This window comes from Eptatretus burgeri, chromosome 15 (genome assembly GCF_056783735.1).
Source record: "Eptatretus burgeri isolate ZD-2024b chromosome 15, Ebu_testis_v1, whole genome shotgun sequence".
NCBI lineage: Eukaryota > Metazoa > Chordata > Myxini > Myxiniformes > Myxinidae > Eptatretus > Eptatretus burgeri.
In genome coordinates, this window is record NC_140975.1 from 6,121,094 (window position 1) to 6,143,592 (window position 22,499).

Genomic DNA, 22,499 nt, shown 5'->3' on the forward strand with positions numbered 1-22,499 from the left:
ACTGGTTTCAGAATTTTTATTGCTTCCTCTTTCATGAAGAGTATACAACCATTTAATGTAAAACAAGTATTCCGGTAACTGACACCCTTGATTAATTGAGTCAATATATAATTTCCTCTAAAGCACAGCTTTGAGAATTAAAAGTCCTGCTGTTAGAATGTAGAGGAATAAAGTGCATGCAATAAGTTTATGACCAATTCCATCTCGGGGTCCACAAGAGGGACCTTCTTACTCCGACGAAGTTCCCTCGTTGTCACTTTCCCTTCCCACGGTGGTTAACAAGTCTTTTTTTAAACTCTTAATTGATTAAGAAGTTTTCTTTGAATTGTCCACTAATGCAGACTGTCACAGGCCTTGACAAAGATTCATATTCCTCTCCTGGGTGTGAGTAGAAACATTGGCGAAGGGGCGAGGATGTGCCACCGATGCACTGCCAACTGTAGATTTGAGCATGAATTTGTAATTTGTTCAGGGTGCCGGCAATATCTCGCCTACTCTTTGTGAAGGACTCCGTGGGATCTTTAACGTCCACCAACTATTGCTGACAGATGGGACGCCCAGTTTAAGGTTCATCGGAGGGACGGCACACACATTCATGCCTCATCCTGCCTGTGAAACAACACGATGAGAGTTTATAGCTGGGTCGGGATTCAAACACAGACTCGACAGCTCAGAGGCATGTGTGTATACCTCTCAACAATCTTGTCATCCCTGGTATTCTGCTGTCCATTAAAGGGTCATCCAAGTGAACCCAGTCTTTTAATTCCACCAAATTGCCGAAACAGAATTCCAATTCATTGTGTAGATTATCACAAAACAATAAAACAATTCCCTTGCACTATAATTATAATTAATGGAGTGATTTACAGCCCTGCATTTGAGTTTCAGAATTCAGAACCATGTCATATTTTATACACCGATTTTACGAATCCTCGAAGAGCTCCAACGACCAAGCCTTTTGCTGGGGAGAACACACTGAAGGCAGCACAAGCACCATCCAGGATTTGTGAGAATATGGAGCTTGTTTCTGCATTTTCTCTCTCCAGCTTCTGCTGCAATTGCTGTTCCATTGTCTGGATTTTCATTTCAAATAACTCATTTGACGCCTTTAACAACACAGAGAAAAAACAAACAAACAGTCAGTATCTGATGGCTTTATCACTAGTATGATACAGATGACACGACTGAGGACATCTCTGTCATTACTCCAGTGGTTTCTCATTTTCCGACAAACGTTTCCCGATAGTAACATGACCGAAAATGTCACCATTGCAATTAATTCCTCATAGTAAGGCCCGATTGGTAGAAAGGAAATGCGTGCAAGTTCCAATTCCTTATTCCCAATCTCTAAATTCCCATTTATCCAAGTGATGTTTCAGGTAGTTTACAGCTACATGTTTACAAACCTTGAACGTTGGAATAAAAGACGATTGTCAATTGATGTTTTTTTTTTTTTTCCAAACAAACCTTAAACTGACTTTTCATGGCCTCCATCAAGATGTGATTCTGATTAACTTGTGTCTGGAATGCATTTTCAGTCTGTTTCTTCAGCCTCTCCTCTTCTTGCATTGCTTCAATAACAGGAAAATAGCTTCAATCAGAATCCACATCATTATTACTCATTAACTGTTACAATTATCATAGTTTTCCAAACAAAATTCCAAAGTGTAAAAGCGAAGTTACATCCGCGTAGTACTGCAGTCGAGTTCCACATCTTGGCATTTGAACATCTTCTTGTAAATAGTTGCAAATAACAAGTACCCTCCCAGGATGTAAAAATAAAAATAAAAAACAGAGAACCAATGGTCCTGCAGCTCACCTGACTGGTCGCCAAAGAGTGGAGTAACAGATGGATCAGGGTAAAAATAAGAGCTGGATTTAGAATATACATTTTCGGTCAGGTACTATTGAGATAATGTTCATAGTAGTGCAACTCCCTGTTGTCTATGTTCCTTTTACGGATATACCACACAGTAGATGAACTGTTTCAGGTGAACAAAAAATAACAATAATTCTGTAACAAACTCACCAAACTTTTTTCTTTCTGTTTCTTTCAACAAAGTGTCCAGGCTGGAAATATTTCGAGTTTCTGAAGATATATTCTCCATAAAACATTTCATTTCCTCGTGTTGCTGAAAAATATATGATGTGTAATTAATCACAAACTCACACAGTGTAACGTGCATCTCATAATTAATTAACATAATTCATCCACCAAGAAGACCTGGAAGTGGATAATCACAAACAAAAGTGAAATTTCAAAAACTGAAAATCACTAGATCTGATCGTTGGACAATTATTTGTAATCTTACAACTTTTGGATGAAAATATGAATAATAAAGCAGAAAATGCAACTCCAGTGAATATTTGTGGAGGCCATCATGTTTTTGCCTTTGTCGACTGCTGATTGGCTGTGAATTACATTCGGTGTTTCGTAATGAAAACCGTGCTGTGATCGTTTGGTACTTACCCACGGACCCAGATTTGTGATATTGTTGTATTTCAAAATGACCTCATCAATTCTCTCCCTGTACTGGGCGTATCCACCAGGACATTTGAATTTTCCTGCTTTCACATCTTGTTGTATCGGGTCGTACAAATTCTGCAAACACTTCTTGCTTTCCTCCTTGGACCGCAGGTAGTTTTGTTCCATCCAGAACTCCTCTTGATCGACAAAAAATAGCTGGATAAAACGTCAAAAAGAAAGAAAGAAAGAATGAAAGGGGATTAAAACATAGGAGAATGAAGGAAGACGTGGTGAAAGGTACTTTAGAAACTTTGCCTCACAGATTGATATCTTTTTCAACATCTCCCACCGTTTCAGCTTTGTTGCCCTTTATTCACATTATTCCCTCTTGTACAAAATCAATTCATCAGCCACATATATTTATCCACATCTTTCCTCCTCTTTAAGAGATTAAATCATCTTAAATGCCCCCAATGCTGCCCAGCAGGTAGAAGCAAAGCCCATCACTCTCACATGGAGATCTTTTTCATGCTCGTGATCTTGATCCAACACACAATAATTCATGAACAACTTCAAGGCATCGTTCACAGCCTTCTTATGATGTTCCATGAGATCTTTCACGCTCGTGGGAAACTGTCCTTCTGCACCGGCCATTGATGTGTTGTACAGGTCCATGCTGTCTTGTTTGGCCTTCGCGTTGGCCTGTTTCACGGCCAGATGAGTGATGCTCTCAATGCAAGGGATTGCGCCGCTGCTGAATGCCTTCACGTACTCAGTCGCCATTATTGCAAAACCTGTCGTTTACATTGCACAAGTTAATACATTTAATGCTGCAAAAAACGTGCCACTGTATCTGACGCTGCTTCCTGTTTTACCCTCCATTACCCTCCATTTTACCCTCCATTTTACTGATGGAGGAGGGTTTTACCCTCCTCCATCAGTCAGTTTATGGACCCATTTCCAACAATGTACTAAAAAGGGCCCATGTGTACCATGCATGACAAGTATTTAGCAGTAGAATGGAGAGGCCTATTCTCTTTGGAGCTCATGCTGTCAACATTAAGGCTGCACATGCTATTCCATTAACCTGCTATTTGTCCGTTCACCAAGTCCTTCCCTTTCACTATCTGTAACTGCTTCACATGTCCAGTCTTGGCAATCCTTTTATTCATATAAGGAACAGCTCGTCGACGTTCTAACATGTAATCATGATATTGTAATCTCTCACTAATCTTGTCTGATTCCCCCACTATGCCAACCTGTCCTCTTTCATACCTTCTCCTGTTTATCTCACGTTCACCTGTTCAAATCTATCCTTTGTCCATGCGTTTACCTTTCACCCTCTGTTGCACACCCTCAATGAGCCTAATCATTTTATGAACAAAATCACATTTTCCCCCACAAACGTCATTATGTGTACTCACAGTCTCCATTGAGAACAAGGTTCCCTGATGATTTCACTTTCCCCTTTTCGTAAATCATTCTCTGGAAATCTTCCACAGTCTTCAGAAACTCTTCATTCAACTTTCCATCACTCAGTTTGTCGAGCTGGACCATTTCCTCTTGGCTTGTGGGCATGGGGAAAGCGAAACACTTCCTGTCCTGGGACGAGGAAAACGTTTCGTTTGAGATTTCAAAAAATAAAAAATAAAACACAAAAGGAATATAGTTATTGGGGTATTTATAGTTGTTCGGTGACATCATGTCATTCATACAGTTTCTGCCATGGAATGATGCAGAAATTATTCAAACTTAGAATTCTATAGGTCAAGGTAAGTAAATAGGATAGGACAAGCTTTCTTTCAAAAACTGCAGGATGGGTACTACTGGGGAGTTCATCTGGGGGAACTGGAGATAATAATAAGGTGTATTAATTAATTATTTAATCAGTAATCATGAATAAAGCGAGATATCTGTGATTACAGAGTGATCGCCAAGGTGAGTCTCCTCCAGCTTCCCCTTGGTGATCACCTGCAGCTTACCCTTGGTCCACGATCCAATGATAGCCACATGTTTGTTTGTTTTTCGGACCGCCATATGACTGATCATCAACATTTAGGGAAAGAGGGTAAATTAAGAAAATGTGTCGCCATCTGCAAACCATTGATAAAACTCAACATCATGAAAATTGGAGGAACGTTATTCAAGTCATGATCAAAAAAGGTGTTTTTATAGTGAACTAGGTCACGATCCCCAAAAAAGTAGGTCAAGGCCACCAATGACATATGAGGTGCACAACTTCAGAGCAGATCCACTATTATGATGCAAAAACATCTTGAAAACCAAGCAGTCTTTGAGATTCTGCAGTGGAAAAACTATCAAGTTGTCTGTGCCCGCACAGGATTCTAAACGTGGTCGGGATGAAGGGGGGGGGGAATGAAAATGGCGTCTTCTGTCATCGAGCCGGCAAGTTGGGAGCAACAATTCACATTTATTGCCACATCTGATACATTTGAAATGCTCTCATGGTGGTGAGGTGCTCCGTTTGAAACTTTGTTCAATGTATGGAGCTTTTTGATGCCTCGGGTCCATAATTAAAATTTGTGTTGGTGTCAAAGCCAGTAAAACAGTTGCAAAATATTAATAGGATTGAGCAATGACAAAAAAGATGAGTCTTGGTTTTTTCAGACCACCATTTGACCTTGACCTTTAACTTGGAGTATGATTTAATTAAGTCATGACCTTAAAATTAGGTTAAGGTCAAAAATTATGTCATCCCCACATATTTTATATTCGAATTATTGATGCAAAATTTCATTCTGGAAGTCCCAGTTGGCTCCGAGATTTACTGTAGTTCGAAAATTGGGAGTGCAGGAAAAAATAGAAACCTAAACGATGCTTTAGTACTCATAGGATGGGCTAAGATGACCTAGAGGTATGCACAACCACCTCTAACTAAGCTATCCAGCCGAAAGACGAGTGTGTTGACCCAGCTCTAAACTGTCATCCCGGTGTTCCACAGGCAGGGTGATTAATCACTGTGTGTGCCATCCATCGGATGGACGTTAAACGTGTCTCCTACCTGCCAGCATTCGTTGGTGGATTTTAAAGACCCAACGGTACCTTCGCGAAAAGTAGGTGAGCTATCCCAGACACCATGAACAAATTCCAAATTCTTTCCCTGACCATCAGAGGGCATCAGCTACACAGCCGTGCACTCAGCCAATGATGTTACCCTGCGGCCTTGTGCTGCGTAAAAACGAAGAAAACAACCTCAAGTTGAAGTGTGGGAGATGTACCACGAATTGAGCAAGATCACTGCAGGGAAAGCCATTGGCCCTGATGATGTTCCAAACAGACTTCTCAAGGATTTTGCACGTGAACTCAGTATTCCCATCACTGATTTCTTCAATTCATCGTTGAGAGAAGGCGAACTTCCACAAATCTGGAGAGACGCTGATGTGGTTCCTGTACCGAAGGAAAAGCCGGCTGTTCTCAAAGAGTTGAGATCAGTATCCATAACTTCCCAGTGTGCGAAGGTTTGCGAGGGATTTGTTGCCAGATGGATGCAGGAAGACATGATACCCAATATTGATAGACATCAGTATGGGAGTCTTAAAGAGTCTTCAAGCACACACTGTTTGGTTGAAATGCTGCCTGAATTCACCAAACTATTAGGAGTATGGCTCCAGGATGATCTAAAATGGGACAAGCAAGTGAAGGAAATGGTAACCAAGAGCAAGAAGAGAGTGTATTTGCTGCGTAGACTGAAAAATTTCAATATCCCACCACACGATCTTATCGACATCTACAAGTCATACGTCTGACCATCACTCGAATATGCTGTATCCTGGACGAATAGAAGGGCAAACTAAAAACCTAGTCAAAATCCAAAAAAGAGCAATGAGGATTGTTCTCGGTAACCAATGTGACTCCTACTTGGATGCACTGAGTGACTGGGATGGGTTGAAATTTTTCTCTAACCCTAACAAATTGAACATGGACTCATTTTTCATGCGATGCAGCTTCGTGGTACCCGCTAGTACAAAATCGACCAGTGCCGAACAGCAAGATATCAAAATAGCACGGTTCCATTTCTTGTAAAATATCTCAATGAAGAAGGGGGGTAATGGGATCGATTAAGTTAAATAGGTTCAATGTTAGATGGCCCAGTGGAATTAAAAAAAAAAAAATTTCGATACTTTTCACCGACATGACTTTTGTGTACTATTTATCTTTGAATTATAACTTGCTGTATTAATTTTGTTAAAATTATCCATTGTAAAAGTTACCTCAATTTGGCCCTTGGCCACGATGGAAGTTGAATTGAAATAAAGAAAGATAAATAAATAAAAATAAAGAAGAAGTGGTACCCCAAAGGCTCAAGGAAACTCTGGGGTACATTTAAAATTGGGGGCACTAATTGTCTAAACAATCCCGACAACAGCTTTAAGCTTACCCCGATCCCACAGGGGGGGGGGGCTTAACTATTGGACAGACACTTTTAACACCTTCGTTTGGTTCATTCTGATGTTCCACAAGGAATCCGAATGGAACCCAAACACCTCCTAATCTATATGTTATGACTATTGTCTCAAATTCCAGTTTCCATTTCCTAAATTCAACACTCTGTCACAGTCTACAACAACCTCAACTAGAACGGCACTCTGTAGAGTACATATGTCCACCGAGAGGAACAGTTCACGTGGTTTTTTTATCCCATTGATAGGCCGGATCTGCATCTGGACCTGAACCGAAATGAAATTGGCTTGTTCTCGTCACCTATCCAACTCATCCACCGAGTTTTTTGTCATAATCCACCAACAACTTTTTGAGATATTATGCAATATTCTGTTTTTGGACCTATCTCTCATTTATGAAGAATCACTTGTAAATGAAATAATTCTCGTATACAGATCCGGATTCGGATCTTCACCAAAATCGAATCAATTTGTCCTTGTTAGATACCCAACCTGTCCACCGGGTTTCGTTTGAATCTGCCCATAACTTTTTGAGTTATACTGCTTACGGACGGACAGAGAGACAAGGACAGGAACAAGGATAAGAACAACAATGACAGGAAGATCAAGGATACAAACTACAGGAAAAAGGACAAGACAAGAACTATCCTTGGAGAGGGTTAACTCAAGCTTTTCTCCTTCTGGTTTGGCTTTCATCCAACCCCACTCTTCCTGGTCTTGCTTTTCTTTGCTCATTATCAAACCTCTCAACCATTCTCATCCCAAATTCCAACTGAACCAACCATCTCCACTTCATCATATCCATATTATCTCACTTGTGCAACTTAATTACATCTTTCATTGTCTTCCCCACCCTTTTCTCCTTTAAAATTCATCTAATTACCTCTTCTTATTCATTCTTCCTGTCTACCCTCAATAACATCTCCTCCACGATGCTACTTCCTCCTAGTCTTCTCTATTCCTCAATCTCCTTTCTCATGAGCATCGTCTTCCTGTTTAGAAAAAGAAAAGATCATTCTGAGAACTCACCTGGAAATACAGAGACAAACATTCCCTCTGGTCATTGAAGTCCCTGCAGGATCTCGATTTTCCTTTTTTCCGAATGCTCAAACAGTGTTCCAAGTACTCATCAGGAGTGCACGTATTTCCATCGATCTCCAGCACCAGGGTGAAGTCCCTCAAGCACACCACAAAGGTGGGAAAGTACTGGTGGAAGTCCATGCCTCTCTCATCATCCCTTTGGTGTATCTTGGTATTTACATGGTCCGCAAGATTGAGCACCATGCTGGAGCGTGGAGTTAAGAACAAAAGGAATCTCAAGACGACAATGAAATTGAAGTCTGTATTTTTGGCCAAAGGGGAACTGCAAATCAAACCATACAAGGTGAAATATAGAATATTTTATTACTTTATTATCTTTGGATGATTAACACCTTTTACTTTTTTGGAGGGAATGGGAGGGAGACTCTCAGACCAATCTACAAAGCAGTTACTCCCGAGCCTCAAAAGCAGGAACAGGTACCAATTATATCTATGTTTTAAAGAGACTACTTTACTTGCACTGACAACATTGTTGTGTGTGCAAGCACAGTATTCAGCAAGGCAAGAGAGTAAATTTAAGACCTTCGTTTACGGAGTTTGTCATGTTTTCACGAGAGACAGTCGTGCAAAGTACTTACAAACCAGGTGGTTCGTTGATTACAATGCAGGTTAACAGTAAATCCACATTCGTGCAGAAAAGTGTACAAATCTGAAGCATTTGTTTTTAAAAAGCTAAAACTAAATTAACCATTTGAAATATGATATATCTGAGGATTGTAGATACTTTTGTCTTTCCTTAAAAAAAGTCAGCAGAACATCAAAACTGGATGTCATTGTCCTCAATGAAAGGATACTTCAATTGGTCAAATCCATCACTGCTGAGGACGTTCGACGTGTTGTAAATGAGGACAGAACTCAGGAGAAGAGTGAGCGTAAACAGGTGGATGTCATGTGACTCGCTGTCCTGTAGGAGTACACACAATGCCGAAGCACAGGGTCATCACAATCAGAATGGGAAAACCTGTTAATCTCACTGTAACCCCAAACAGGTAAAAATCTATCAAGTAATCTCCCAGAGAGTCATTGACTAAAGATTCCTGGCACTGCTCCAGATGCAACCGAAAAGTTTCTACCAGAATGTATATATTTCTATGAGAGGGCAGAATCACCTCAAATCATCATATAGACTTTAGTTGATTGCTGACTTTTGACTTTTGAGCTCAGGACTTTGTGCTCCGTAAATATGAGGGAGTGGCATTTCCCTTGGAGGGTATGGGGCATGACCTTCCATGGAAACTATCGCTTCCTGACAGTTACCTATCGCTCCCCACAGGCCCTCCAGTTTGGATCGAATAATGTATGTAGGCTATTCCGACTGGGGTGGAGTTTCACATTCACCTCCGATGTCCATGTAAATTTTAACCACTTTCCCAATCAAAGACTACGGCCAGTCTTCGGTGAGACATGCAGGAGAAGCGACTCATGATTGTATTTGAGTGCAGCCAATCAGCATATTCCACAACACTGATTGATACACCTTACTCATCAGTCTTCCCAAACCCCTTTGGGGTTTGGTTTTTTTTTCCACTACAATAGCAAGGCTCGTGGAAGAGCGAGGTTGGATTGATATTGGGGGTAGTGTGGAAACAAGTGAGGTAAGCAAGGGTTAATGGGCGGAATGAAAGATAGTGGGTCGGGATTGGGGATGACACGAGGTGGTGATGCAGTGCCTGCTTGAAGCCTTGGAGGGAAGAGTGGTAAAGAAAAGACTCTGTAAGGTTGTTCCATGGAATGGAGAAGTGAGAAATAAAAGTTGACGTGTGCAGTCAGCCTGGATTATCGAAGCTTAACCAGGAAGAGGGTGCATCCTGATGAGAAATGAGAGAGCAGAGGGAGGTGTACCGGATAAGAGGCAGCAAAAAACAGACATCACCTACTTTCCAGATTCATAAGAGAAACAGACCTCACCGATTATTGTTGGCCTCACTTATCAAGAAGTCTTTATTAACGGCCATAGATCAGCACCAAAAAATACAGCAGAAACACAGAAACCACAAGAATGAGAGCTAGGAATATGCAATTCCTCAAAAAGGTTCAGCTCTTCCATTAAATTCAAACTCCATCACACGCAGAGCATTCAGGGTCGCAACTACAAAAAGATTGGACAAGAGAGAGATAAGAGAAAAAGAAGAGACTCGTATGTGTGTATCCTGCGTGTTCATCAGCAAAACCCGATCGAGACAATGAGTCCAGAAATGGGTTGAAAAGTACATGCCGCCCGTATCATGCACAACGTGGCGTGGTTGTCGTTTTACTGTTATCGGCCTCGATTGAGGGATCGCTTGAGGACAGGAGCTCTGTGCTGTCGATGCTCATGTGGTGTTTGAGCGCCATTTCTAAGGGCCCTGTCACACCTTGACGTTTTAGCCAGCGTATGGCAACATATCAAAATGTATGTAAAACGCTGGCGTACGCTGAACTATTGATGTTTTTTTCAGTTTTGGACGTATTCATACCGAGTTGGATGTATGCATAACGTATTAGTAACGTACACAGAACGTTTCAATAACTTATAGATAACTTATACCAACGAATGCTTAGCGTGTTGTCGGCGTTCACAACCTATGCCCAACGATAGTCTAACTTATGCAAAGCGCGCGGCAGCGTATCGCCGACGATCACGTGGCGTAGCCTATTAATAGGCTGCCACTCAACGATTTTAATCATAACCAAGCTAGACATCGAAGTGTCAACATCACCGTCATGCCGAAGAAAACTTCGAAGAATGCTGCCAAGAAGTCTCCTAGCCGTGGCCGTGGACGAGGACGCAAGGAGGATCCATCATCACCCACACCATCCCCATCACGCTCACCTACTACTACTGACATGGACCTACTACTACTACTACAACTGACACGCTCACCTACTACTACTACTGATACTACTGACATGGACATCTACTCACCATGGAGTCTGAAACACTGACGGGTTCCCCTTGTGAACCCCATTTTTATATACCAATTCCCCTAAACGCTGCCAATACACCATTATACGGTAGCTGTAAGTTATAAACACGTTCAGTAAGTTCTGTGGTCGTCCAGAAGACGTCAAATACGTCCACATACGTCAATATGCGTTGGAGATACATTACACATAGGTTCAAAGCACGTTACTCATAGGTTAGAAATAACGTTCGGGTACGCTAGACATTACCTCGACGTATTTCGACTTATGAGTAACTTACAAGTAACGTGTGTCGACGTGTGTCAACGATCGCATAACGTGCCTACAACTTATGGCTAGCGCATGTGGAACGTGTGAGTCATACGCAGAGCACGTCGGAAAATTTTGAGCATGCTTAAAATTTGTCGACGAGCTCGGCATACTACTACATATGCCAGCGTGCTTCAGCGTGCTCTTAACGTATACAAAACTTACCCATAACGTATTCGACATGTGCCAGCATTTTAGAACAATTTTTCATACGTCGGCATACGCTGGCTAAAACGTCAAGGTGTGACGGGGCCTTAAGGTGCTGTTTCTTCCGTCGCACGTTAGCAGACTCTCGGATAAGTGCGAAAGGTCACGGGTCCCTTAGCGGACCATGGTCGCCAATATTTAGATGGCGTGGGGTAGGGTTAATTGCCTAATTTTAATATACTGAAGTACCCACATCGTCTAACTACCTGGGAAAACCACACCCTCGACGGACCTGCACGTGTTCCGTGCAGCGTGGGCATCGTGTTGGGTGTGTTTCCGGTCCATTGGGTGGAAATTACCACTGCGAGTGCGTTTGGCAGGTTGTGTTTTCTACGGAGAGGTGTCCAGCGTAATGCCTGCTTGACCTTTTCTGAGGACCCATCTCACAGCGAAGGGCTTACGTGGCTCAGATTTACCTCAGGAATAATCAGAAAAGAAGAGAAGGAATGAAGTCAGAATGAATGATGTAAGCAAAGCGAGCTATGAGATCCTCGCAACGCATGCCCCTGTTGTCCCGCTAGACAAAAGGGAGGGGACTATCTACACATATATTAATGGAATAATTGTCTTGGGACCAAGATATGTTGGATGCATGCGGTTCCTAGAACCGCAACAATATGTTTTAAATGTCAACCTGATCCGACACATGGTCTGACAGCCATAATTATTTAATTTTTTTGAATCTGGGTTCTTCTTTAATTTATAGGTTTTTTTTGAATGCGGCTCACTTGGCGGCACCTGGATGGGTTTGAGTGTAGAGCAGTGGCAGTTGAAACCCGAGGCCCAGTGGCATAAAGCATTCTAAAGGAAATATTTCCTCACGTTTCCCTTAAGGATATCCTTAATTTGAGGATTATTGTGATGTGTACTGGAATATTCAGGATTGACGTCACCAAGGGATGAAGCATGCACATGCACAATAAAGCACTTCGGTTATGGCTTTCCCACGTCTGAGTCGTGTGCATATTTCCTCAACTTCGAAGACTGGAATACTCGGCATATTTGCTTATCCGGGATACAAAACGTTGCATATTCAAATATTTCTCCCCATTACTTCGTGCTCAGGTTACTTGGATATCACTTCAATTGATACTGACGATGACCCCAGAAAAAAGGGTCAACTGCGTATGTAATAAATAGATTGAACACATTATGTTACTCGGTCCATAACTCGTCAATCCTGTGTCGTACAGAGATGTGTGGGACCTCATTCTACTTGGGGAGTCTGGGTTTATCCTGTCGACCATGTCGTACCCAAATTGAGGGATTCTTAACAATTATACACTACTTACAGTTATAGTGTTGTATTTAAACATAAAAGTACTTCCACAACGTACATCATACAACTGTACAACGTATTGTCTCTCTTGTGCTTGAGAAAAGCCTCCACTAGTGCTTCAGTCTCTTCCTGAAGCGAGTTTGGAGATTGCTTTGCTGCCATCCTGCTTTCCGACACCTCTTCCTATCCCTAATCCGATTGGTTGCCTGGCATAGCAAGGGCTCCGAAGGATTTCCTCACCCTTGAGGAAGTCCTTACTCGAGGATTTCCGAAAGGTTGTTTAAACAACAGCCCTCAAGGAAATCCTTCGCTAAGGGATCACAGTGTACCTTCAAGAGAATCTTTCCTTCAGGATGAGGGAATTGTATTCAACCGGGCCCGAATCCTATCCAGGTTCCTCCTGATGACTCCATCTTTGATTTTTTTTTTTGCTTCTTTGGGTTTCTTCTGATAATTCCAATGTAATGTTTCGTCTTCAATTTGGTTTGAATCAATTTTTTTTAAATCCCATTCTGAATTTAGTTTAATAAAGAGGAGGTCATTGTTCACATGTCTGATCAAAGCAGAGTTGTATTAAAGTGGGGGGGGGCATGTATAGTTCCACCCCCCCTCCCCGACCCCAATAACTCTCACCAGGGTTGTGTCAAAGCAGGACGCCTTGGTACTCGGTCATCACTGCCAGCAGTTATAAAGTTGCAGTTCCGGTTATTTTTGTTGCACTCAATGAATTTACACTTTGGGAAAAGCAGAACAGTAGAAAAAAATTAAGTTTAATGCTTTGACAATTTTACATTTTCTTGTGTAAATATGAAGAAGGAGGGTGCTAACAGCCTTGCTTAAAGCTCATAAGACATACACTTAGTTATGAGAATTAGTAGTTTCTTTACATTTCCACATTTCACTCCAGATTTCGACGCTTATTTAGTCCACGACATCTGATCCTCAAATCCTAAATCATATTTCCATGATATACTTTAATCAGTCCATGAGAGTAGATTGTGTTTCCAAGGCAAGGCATTTTTAGTAGGCCAAATCAAAATGGTGGTGAAGACCCCTGTGAGGTGAAGTGGAGCTGACCAAACATCAGCCTTTCATGAAGGAAAGCCGTTAATTATCTTAAAAAAGGGGTGTTTAAATTTACCGAAATATCCAGTTATCATTCATGCATTTGAGTGTAGTTCCCTTGGTATGCATGCAAAGTTTGGGGCCGCTCGGTTGCATGGTTTTGGAGTTATGGAGGAGACACACACTGATATTTATTATACATAGGCCTGTGAAATTTTATAACCCTGGTTCATCATCAGTGTGATTTTATACCCTATCAGATTCTTTACAAATTACCCTTACAAATATACTTACAAAATAAGGACAAATCTTTGCAAATACACTGCACATTATGAAGAAGAATCTACAGGTCTGTGATGTCAATGTACCTTCTCTGCATCACCCAAGCCTTCTGTATCCAAAAGTAGCAAAACTCTCTTGGGATCGTGAGGGTGAGGCCTTGGCCAAACCCAAATGCCTTTGGTACAAGACTGCACAGCATGTCCCAACATGAACCCTATAGGGATAAAAGGAAATTATTTAGGATTTGATTACTTATACTGCAGGCCTGAGTTACAGTCGAACCAGAAACACATCAGCACTTCGCTCTTTAACTGAAAAAAAACAAAAGCCAACAAGTTGAGGTATATTCAATGTACACCACCCCCATGCCAAATAAAGAAAAAAATATCAAATCCTCCGATGCAATATATTGCCGGGGCACCTTCGGCGCCCAGCGATTCTGCTGTGCAGCGCATGGAGTCAGAATTTGGAGGGAGCGGTGCACTTCCGAGATGAATGTGTACAAATTATACTTACTCGCCATGTCGCGCATGGAGACGGAATTGGGAGGGAGCGGTGTATAATAAATTGATTGATTAATTGCAGAATTAAAATATCCAAATAATAATTGTAAAATAATTTCTAAATCAATTGGTGAATAGCAAACCAAAACCACCAATGTTTCATCCGAATCTGTAACTTTTTGAAAATTGAGTCATTCATCGAAAAATGAATAACTAATCGATTAATTGATTAATCAATACAAAATACCCTTTATAGCCATATCGCTTGTTCACTGTCGTTTCCAAATACCAGCTTCCTAGGTCAAAAGGTGCCTGAGATATTGCCCAGATGAGAAAGAAAATAAATTGATAATAATTAAGGAATTAAGTAATTAATTGATTAATAAAAAAAATTTAAACATCGTTTTTGCCAAAGCACATCTACACTTTTGTCCCCAAATTTCAGCTTCCAAGCTCAAAGGATGGCTGAGATATTGCCCAGAAAAACAAACAAGAAAAAGACATCATGCAGAGCACAATACTCCCAAAATCCACCACACTCTCCAAAGGTTGCCATGGATACATCAAATTGTCCATTTCATTAAGATTAAAATTGACAATCTTAATCAAAGCTCAGGTCAATCAGATGAAAATAGATTATTTTTCAGATTGAAATTGATGATTTTAGAAGTTTGACATTGAGTCGTCCTTTGACCTTTTGACCTCAAAAATAGTTTGGTTTCCAAATTCAGTAATGCACGTTGCAAATCCTGTTCAATTTTCAAGTTAATAGGATGTAAAATGACGACTTTTCAATTGAAACTCGATGATTTTAGAAATTTGACCTTGAGTTCACCTTTGACCTTTTACCTTTTGATCTCAAAAAAAATAAATAGTTGATTTCCCAATTCAGTGAAGCAATATGCAAATCCTGTTCAAATTTCAAGTCAATCAGATACAAAAATGACGATTTTAGAAATTTGACCTCAAGATGACCTTTGACATCAAAATCAATGGGCTTCTCAGTTGAGACTACCTCTACAACTTGGTGAAGTTTTGTGAAGATTGGTTTTAAATTGTGACCTGTAGGCGATTGACAGACGAACAAACAAGAGGACGTCGTGCAGACGGAGCACGATACTTGCAAAATCCATTAAACATATTTGATATCAAAAATATTTGGCTAGTTGAATTCAATGACATAATATGCAACTCCTCTTCAAATTTCAAGTCAATTGGATGAAAATTGAGTGTTTTAGAAATACCACCTTATATTAGTTGTTGACCTTTGGCCGATGTTGACCTCAAAAATAATTAGTGGTTGAATTCAGTTACGTGATTTGCAAATCCTCTTCATATTTTATGTCAATGGGATGAAAATTGAGTATTTTAGAAATAACACCTTCGCTGCTGACCTTGGGTCTATGTTGACCTCAAAAATATTCAGTGAAAATATACTGGTTGAATTCAGTGACCTGAGATATAAATCATCTTCAAATGTCACGTCAATAGGATGAAAATTGAGGATTTTAGGAATACCACCTTAGTTGTTGACCTAGGATCTATGCTGACCTCGTGGACTTTTGTGTCATCTGGGTCTATGTTGACCTCAAAAGTAATTGGCTAGTTGAATTCAGTGACCTGAAATATAAATCATCTTCAAATCTCAAGTCAATCGGATAAAAATTGAGGATTTTAGAAATCTCACTGAAGTTGTTGACCTTTGGCCTATGTTGACGTGTTGGTGTACGTTCACCTCAAAAATAATTGCCTCGTTGAATTCAGTGACCTGAAATATAAATCCTCTTCAAATTTCACGTCAATCGGATGAAAAATGAGGATTTTAGAAATCTCACCTTAGTTGTTGACCTAGGGTCTCTGTTGACCTTTTGACCTCAAACAATGGGCTTCTTACTTATGACAAACTCTACCATGTGGTGCATTCTCGTGAAGATCGGTTTAAAATTGTGACCTGTAGGCGATTGGCAGACAAGCAAACAAACAGACAGACAGACAGACAGACACAGTCATAGACAGACGGAATAACAAAATTGACTGACAAATATACTTGAAAATGTTCGATTTTGCAAGTAACAAACAAACAGACGGAGTAAAAACTGAGTACTCCCTTCCTTCGTGCCCGACGATGATGTCATGCATTGCCTGGATGTGGAATTCGCAAGGAGCGGAGTACAAAAATTACGGTGGGTCAACTTGTTTATAAAATGGGATTTCTAATGGATTTTTTGTCGTTAGTTAGCGTAACCAACTCAGGAGGTCATGATGATCATTTTGGTGTGTCACATTCCACATCAGAACGCTCTCATAAAACTCAACAAAAACATGCCTCCCACACTCTCAAATACACACACACACACACACACACACACACACACACACACACACACACACACACACACACACACACACACACACACACACACACACACACACACACACAGAAAAACACACCTCATCCATTTATCGTGGTCTTAAATGGTCTTCGGGGTCTTATGGGTCTTTGGGGTCCTTTCCATCCTTGGGAACTTTTGGGTCTTCTGGATCCTCATAGAGTTTTGAATCTTTTGAGTTCTTTGGGTCATCTGCATCTTCAAGGTATTTTGTGTCTTTTGGGTCCTCTGGGTCTTTTGGGTCCTCAAGGACTTTTGGGTCACCTGGGTCTTTTGCTTATTCAGGGCCTTTTGGATATTTTGGATATTTGGGGTCTTTTGGGTCCTCTGGGTCTTTTCTGGTCATTGGGAACTTTTGGGTTATCGCCGTCTTTTGGGTCTTTTAGGTCCTCAGGGTTTATCTGGGTGTTTTGAGTCCTCAGGAACCTTTGGGTCATTTGGGTCCTCGTGGACTTTTGTGTCATCTGGGTCTTTTGGGTCGTCGGGGACTTTTGGGTATTTTGGGTTATTTGGGACTTTTGGGTATTTGAGTCCTCAGGGACTATTGGGTCATGTGAGTCTTTGGGGTATTTGGAGACTTTTGGGTCCTGTCGGTCTTTTGGATCTTCTGGGTCTTTTGGGTCCTTGAGGACTTTTAGGTCATCTGGGTCTTTTTCTTATTCAGAGTCTTTTGGATCTTTTGGATATTTGGGGTATTTTGGGTCATCTGAGTCTTTTTGGTCATCTGGGTATTTTGTGTCCTCAGGGACTTTGGGGTCTTTTTGGTCCTCGGTGTTTATCTGGGTCTTTTGAGTCCTCAGGAATTTTGGGGTCTTTTGGGTCCTTGGGGTCTTTTGGGTCATCTGGGTCTTTTGGGTCCTCATGGACTCTTGCATCATCTGGGTCTTTTGGGTCGTCTGGGATTTTGGGGTATTTTGGATAATCTGGTTATTTTGGGTCCACGTGGACTTTTGGGGCTTTGAGGTATTTTGGCTCCTCAAGGTCTTTTGGGTCTTCGGGGTCTTCTGGATGTTTTGGGTCTTTTGGGTCATATTGGTGTTTGGGGTATTTTGGGTCCTCAGGGTCTTTGGGGTCCTCAGGGTCTTAGGGGTCTTCAAATGTCGAAGGGGTCTCAGGAATCTCAAAGGTCAAAAGGTACATTCCAGTAATGTGTAATTAATAAATAGATGTATATAATTAATGGATACAAAAAGTATGATATGCACGCGCACACACACACCATCCATTTGCAGTATATATATATATATATATATATATATATATATATATATATATATATATATATATATATATATATATATATATATATATATATATATACATTGTATGCATTCGCGCCTGCCGGCGTGCGAGCGGCCACGTAACTCGAATCGCGGCACGTCGCCCACCGGACGGACAATTCCGTCGTGACCCTCTCGGACTAACGCCGGGAACTAGTCACGGGTGGGCCTTTCAGCCTCACCACGATCGTGCCAATCGGCCCCCCGCGTGGGATAGGGTTGTTCGCCAAATTCGACCTACCTAAGTACCCACACGGAGGGTAGACCGGGCGATCGCACCTCGCCACAGGTCGACTTCGGACACGGGCCACTTTAAGCGACCCATTCCGTACTATCGGGATAACCGAGCGGTGTTATCGTCAACCTCGACGGTTCCGATTAATTGTCGGGCGTATTTAGCCCACGACCAACCCTTTACGTGAAGTAAGATGGAGATTCAATTAAAGAAAAGACGAAGCGAAACGGGAAAAACAGTTCAACATAATTCACATTTATTCCGCGGCAAACGGAAAGCACACATATACAATTACAACAATTATGCACCAAAAGCAAATGTAACAAAAACACAACAATTATGCACCAAAAGCAATTGCAACAAAACAAACACAATGCAGATCTACTACCGACTACGTGAGCACGCGGCAACACTTACACAGTTTTACTTTACAGACGGCGCCGACAACACATATACTCCAAAGCAAAAGAAAAAGGGCCACCCTCTACGACAAGGGGGCAGACGGGCCTGTGGGCCGAGACCGCGTCGAGCCTACCCGTCTTGTGATGAGCCCCAAAATGGCGGCGGTGCCCCGACTCCGCGCTCCTCCGCGCTCCTCCGCGGGCCTCGCTGGCACTGCCTGGAATGGGATGGGAACGGGGCCCCCCTTTTCGCACTATCTCAGCGCGGGGGGAAACAGGGGGGGTTGTTGATGCTCTGGGGAAAGAGGATAGCTGGCTTGCTTGGGTCCCGCGACGAGCGACTCCACTGCGCCCTCGACCGCGTTCCCGGCTTCTCCTCTCTGCAGCTCCCCGACAGACTCCGAACCCCGACAGACCGACTCTCCTCCAGACCCGTCTTGGCTGCTGCTGCCACACTTCGCCGCCGCCACAAATCGCCCGAGCCCGAAACAGAAACTCTTCTCCAACTCGAGCCCGAAACAGAAACTCTTCTCTCACTCGAGCCCGAAACAGAAACTCTTCTCTCCCTCGAGCCCGAAACAGAAACTCTTCTCTCTGCCGCTGCCGCTGCCGTTTCCGCTGCCGCTGCCGCTGCCACACCTCTCCAACTCGCCCGAGCCCGAAATAGAAACTCTCAATTCGACCCAATTCACTCCGCGCTCGGCGCTTTATAGTGCGACAGGAGAAACCATATGCAGATTTTTGGATCAGGATCGGCTCGGGGGCGGAGCCACGCTCCCCCATTGGACGGAGGAAAAGTGGGCGTGAATCATTCCTGATCCTCGAATCTGCATATATCGATTATACTCCGACGCGCCTGGAGGCGGGCCCAAATCGCCCCGCGCTCGCTGATAGGACGGAACAGAAGTGGGCGTGAATCATTCCTGATCCGACTTCCCCGGAAAGGCCGCTTTTTGCACCCGCTGCTTGGCGCGCGCCCTGTACGAGTCCAGGATCGGTGCCCACAAGCGGTGCGGGAATGGCGGCAGAAGGAGGAGAGGTGAAGGTGGTGGAGGGTTTATTGTGGTGGTCCCTGGCCACGGTGACGCTTGGCATGGCGGTGATGCGATGATTGCGAGAGCGAGTTGTGACGGTAAAGGTCGTGGCTGTTGGCGTTGTTGTTGTTGTTGTTGTTGTGAAGCGGAGTTGCGGTTGGTGGTTGTTGTGTGATGGCGGTTGAGACGTGGTTGGTTCAAAATAAAGATAGAACAGAAAAACGGCTATCTTAAAGGGTCGCAGCCCGAATGAATGACATTTATTCCCTCTAAACAATGGGTTTGGGCTAACTACACATATACTTACAGAGATATCTCACCTATGGGACCTGAATGGTGGTTTGCGAATTTCCTCAACCACAACACTACCCCCTCCCCTTTTTACAGACTCGTCCCGAGTCGTCAAATTTTCGTGTGCCATCATGTGCAGTTCTCCCCTAGTACGTTTTACCTACAGATCCCTGAGTGCGACATTCATGGTATTCGTGTCCCCAAAATAAATAACCTAAGGGCTGAGTAACTAACTAAACAAACCCACTCACACGGACGACTTAAATAAAATTGCCGGCGCTAAGACAGACATGCCGGGGGCGCACTCATATTTACAGTACATCTTACCTTAACTTACAAATTTTACACTAAACCATGGCCCAGGATCATTGAACTCTGCAAAAAGAAAGCAGTTAGCAGGGAGCCAGGCTGACCGCATGCAGTCTCTGGCTCAAACAATGCAGGTGACAGGGAACGTGACCGGCTGCTCACACGCAGTCCAAGGCCTTCCCTTTTGAACTGAACCCAGTGAACCACAACGGTGCATGGGCTGCACAAACGCAGTCTCCGTGCCAGCTCAAGTGGCACACGCAATGAGTACAACGGATGGATGGATGGATGAATGGATGAATGGATGGACGCAAACACGGTGCACGGGCCGCCACTACAGGCCCGTGTTGTAGCTGCAAACAGGACAGTTCTCGCAGCTTGCAAACTGTTGCCTTGATCCTGGCGCACATGGAAATGAACGGGGGGGGGGGGGGGCAAAGCAATATTGAACGGGGCTGGTGAACATGGGCAGTGGGCATGGCATGGCAAAGGCAGCAGGCAAACACAGCCTGCAGAACCAGGCCGCTGCAGGCAAACACAGCCGGCCGATGAACTGGCCGGCACAGGCCTTGCAGAAAACAGCTGCAGACGATCCGGCCGGTACAGGCCTTGCAACACAGCAGCTGCAGACGATCCAGCCGGCACAGGCCTTGCAGCAAAACAACAGCTGCCGATGAAGCTGGCCAGCCTTCGCCGTTCAGTGGAGGTTGGTGGAGGGAGTGCGGTGGTGCTGGCCACTCGGAAGGTGGGCTCGGACCTACTCTACGGTCTCCCTCCCAACCTATCACCTTTGCCTGTCACTGTTGAAACCCACTCCCTTCATTTGTCAAACCCCAATTTATTTTTATTTTTACTTCCCCACTATAAATCGTCCCCTAACCCCCTTTATCGTCCTTGTTTGGCTAACCTATCCTGTCACCTAGCCTACTCCCAACCCCTACGTTCCCTTCCCGGAGGGGAATAAGGGAGAGCTAGTGTCCTGTGTCGAGGCCCAACTCAAGCCTCAGAATGTCCTCCCCAGATTTCAGCGATCTATAACACAAAGTGGGTCCAGCGGCCCACAACGAGAGCGAGGGGATGGATGGTGCGGAGGGGTACACTTCATATTCTACCCTATCCATTTAACTGTTAAACTACCCCGGGGCTTTCAACAAGCGCCTCTCGCTCAAACTATTGGTTCTATAAACCCAGATTCCCGTCGCCTGTGTTAGTGTCCTTACAATTTCGGGCCTCGCCCCCCAATTTTCTCTCCGTGCCCTCACACGGTCTCATGGCTGTGACACGTGGCTCCCCTTGGCAGGCACTACCCTCCGCCGATTCTCCAGCTATGGCACCCCCGGGCACTACACTGCCTCCGAGCCTACCAGCTCCCTAACACCGGGGAGTGCCCCCCATGGCACCTCCCCTGAAACGCACACGTGGCAGGCTGGCTTCCCGGGCCCCTTTCCGAGGGTCATCCGTGCCCACAACACTGCCCATGCAGCTAATGGCGCCCCGGGCCCCCGCACCAAGCAGACGCACCCGTGCCCACTACGCTATTCCGGCCCCCCATGGGCCCTTGGCCTACTACGGCCGACTAGCCTGGTGCCCGGGGTACCCACTCAGCGATACTCACCTTTCGCAGCCACGCTCCCAGCCCGTCAACAGGGCTCCTGCACCCCTCCAAATGGGTATCGAGCCTACTTTCCCACCAACAACAAAACGACCTCCATTTTTCAATTTGACTAACCCCCTAACTCAATCTACACTGACCCCGGGGTCCCTTGGGCGGGAGTCACTCCTCCCCCCAATCACTCATCGCACCATGCATTCCCCATTCGCTCCACTCACACAGACCCGCTGGCCTCACTCACTCAACATGTCTCCACACAACTCACCAACTCTTCAACACACACACCGCTGAACTCTGCCATCCTTCTAACTACTTCCCCTAACTAACTCGTGCTCCCACGTCGTCCCTTAAACTACACCACGTTCCATTTAACACTACGTCGCTAAACTACATCCCCACTACACATTCA

The 22,499-nt window shown here is 43.6% G+C and overlaps 1 protein-coding gene across 3 annotated transcripts in view; it reads right to left on the minus strand.

Moving 5' to 3' along the window:
* Positions 1 to 22,499, minus strand: part of LOC147011406 (guanylate-binding protein 1-like) — a 27,940-nt gene continuing 5,441 nt past the window's right edge. For 2 of the 3 annotated variants that reach the window (XM_085857418.1, XM_085857419.1), the window contains 9 exons: positions 14,122 to 14,249; positions 8,784 to 8,893; positions 7,918 to 8,173; positions 3,892 to 4,069; positions 2,981 to 3,261; positions 2,471 to 2,683; positions 2,030 to 2,132; positions 1,468 to 1,571; positions 1 to 1,106 (listed from right to left, as the gene is read on the minus strand). In XM_085857418.1, coding sequence (XP_085713544.1) covers positions 903 to 1,106; positions 1,468 to 1,571; positions 2,030 to 2,132; positions 2,471 to 2,683; positions 2,981 to 3,261; positions 3,892 to 4,069; positions 7,918 to 8,173; positions 8,784 to 8,893; positions 14,122 to 14,249 — 1,577 coding nt within the window. In that variant the 3' untranslated portion in view covers positions 1 to 902. The remainder of the gene's footprint in view (positions 1,107 to 1,467; positions 1,572 to 2,029; positions 2,133 to 2,470; positions 2,684 to 2,980; positions 3,262 to 3,891; positions 4,070 to 7,917; positions 8,174 to 8,783; positions 8,894 to 14,121; positions 14,250 to 22,499) is intronic. The other variant, XM_085857420.1, reaches the window with a different exon arrangement.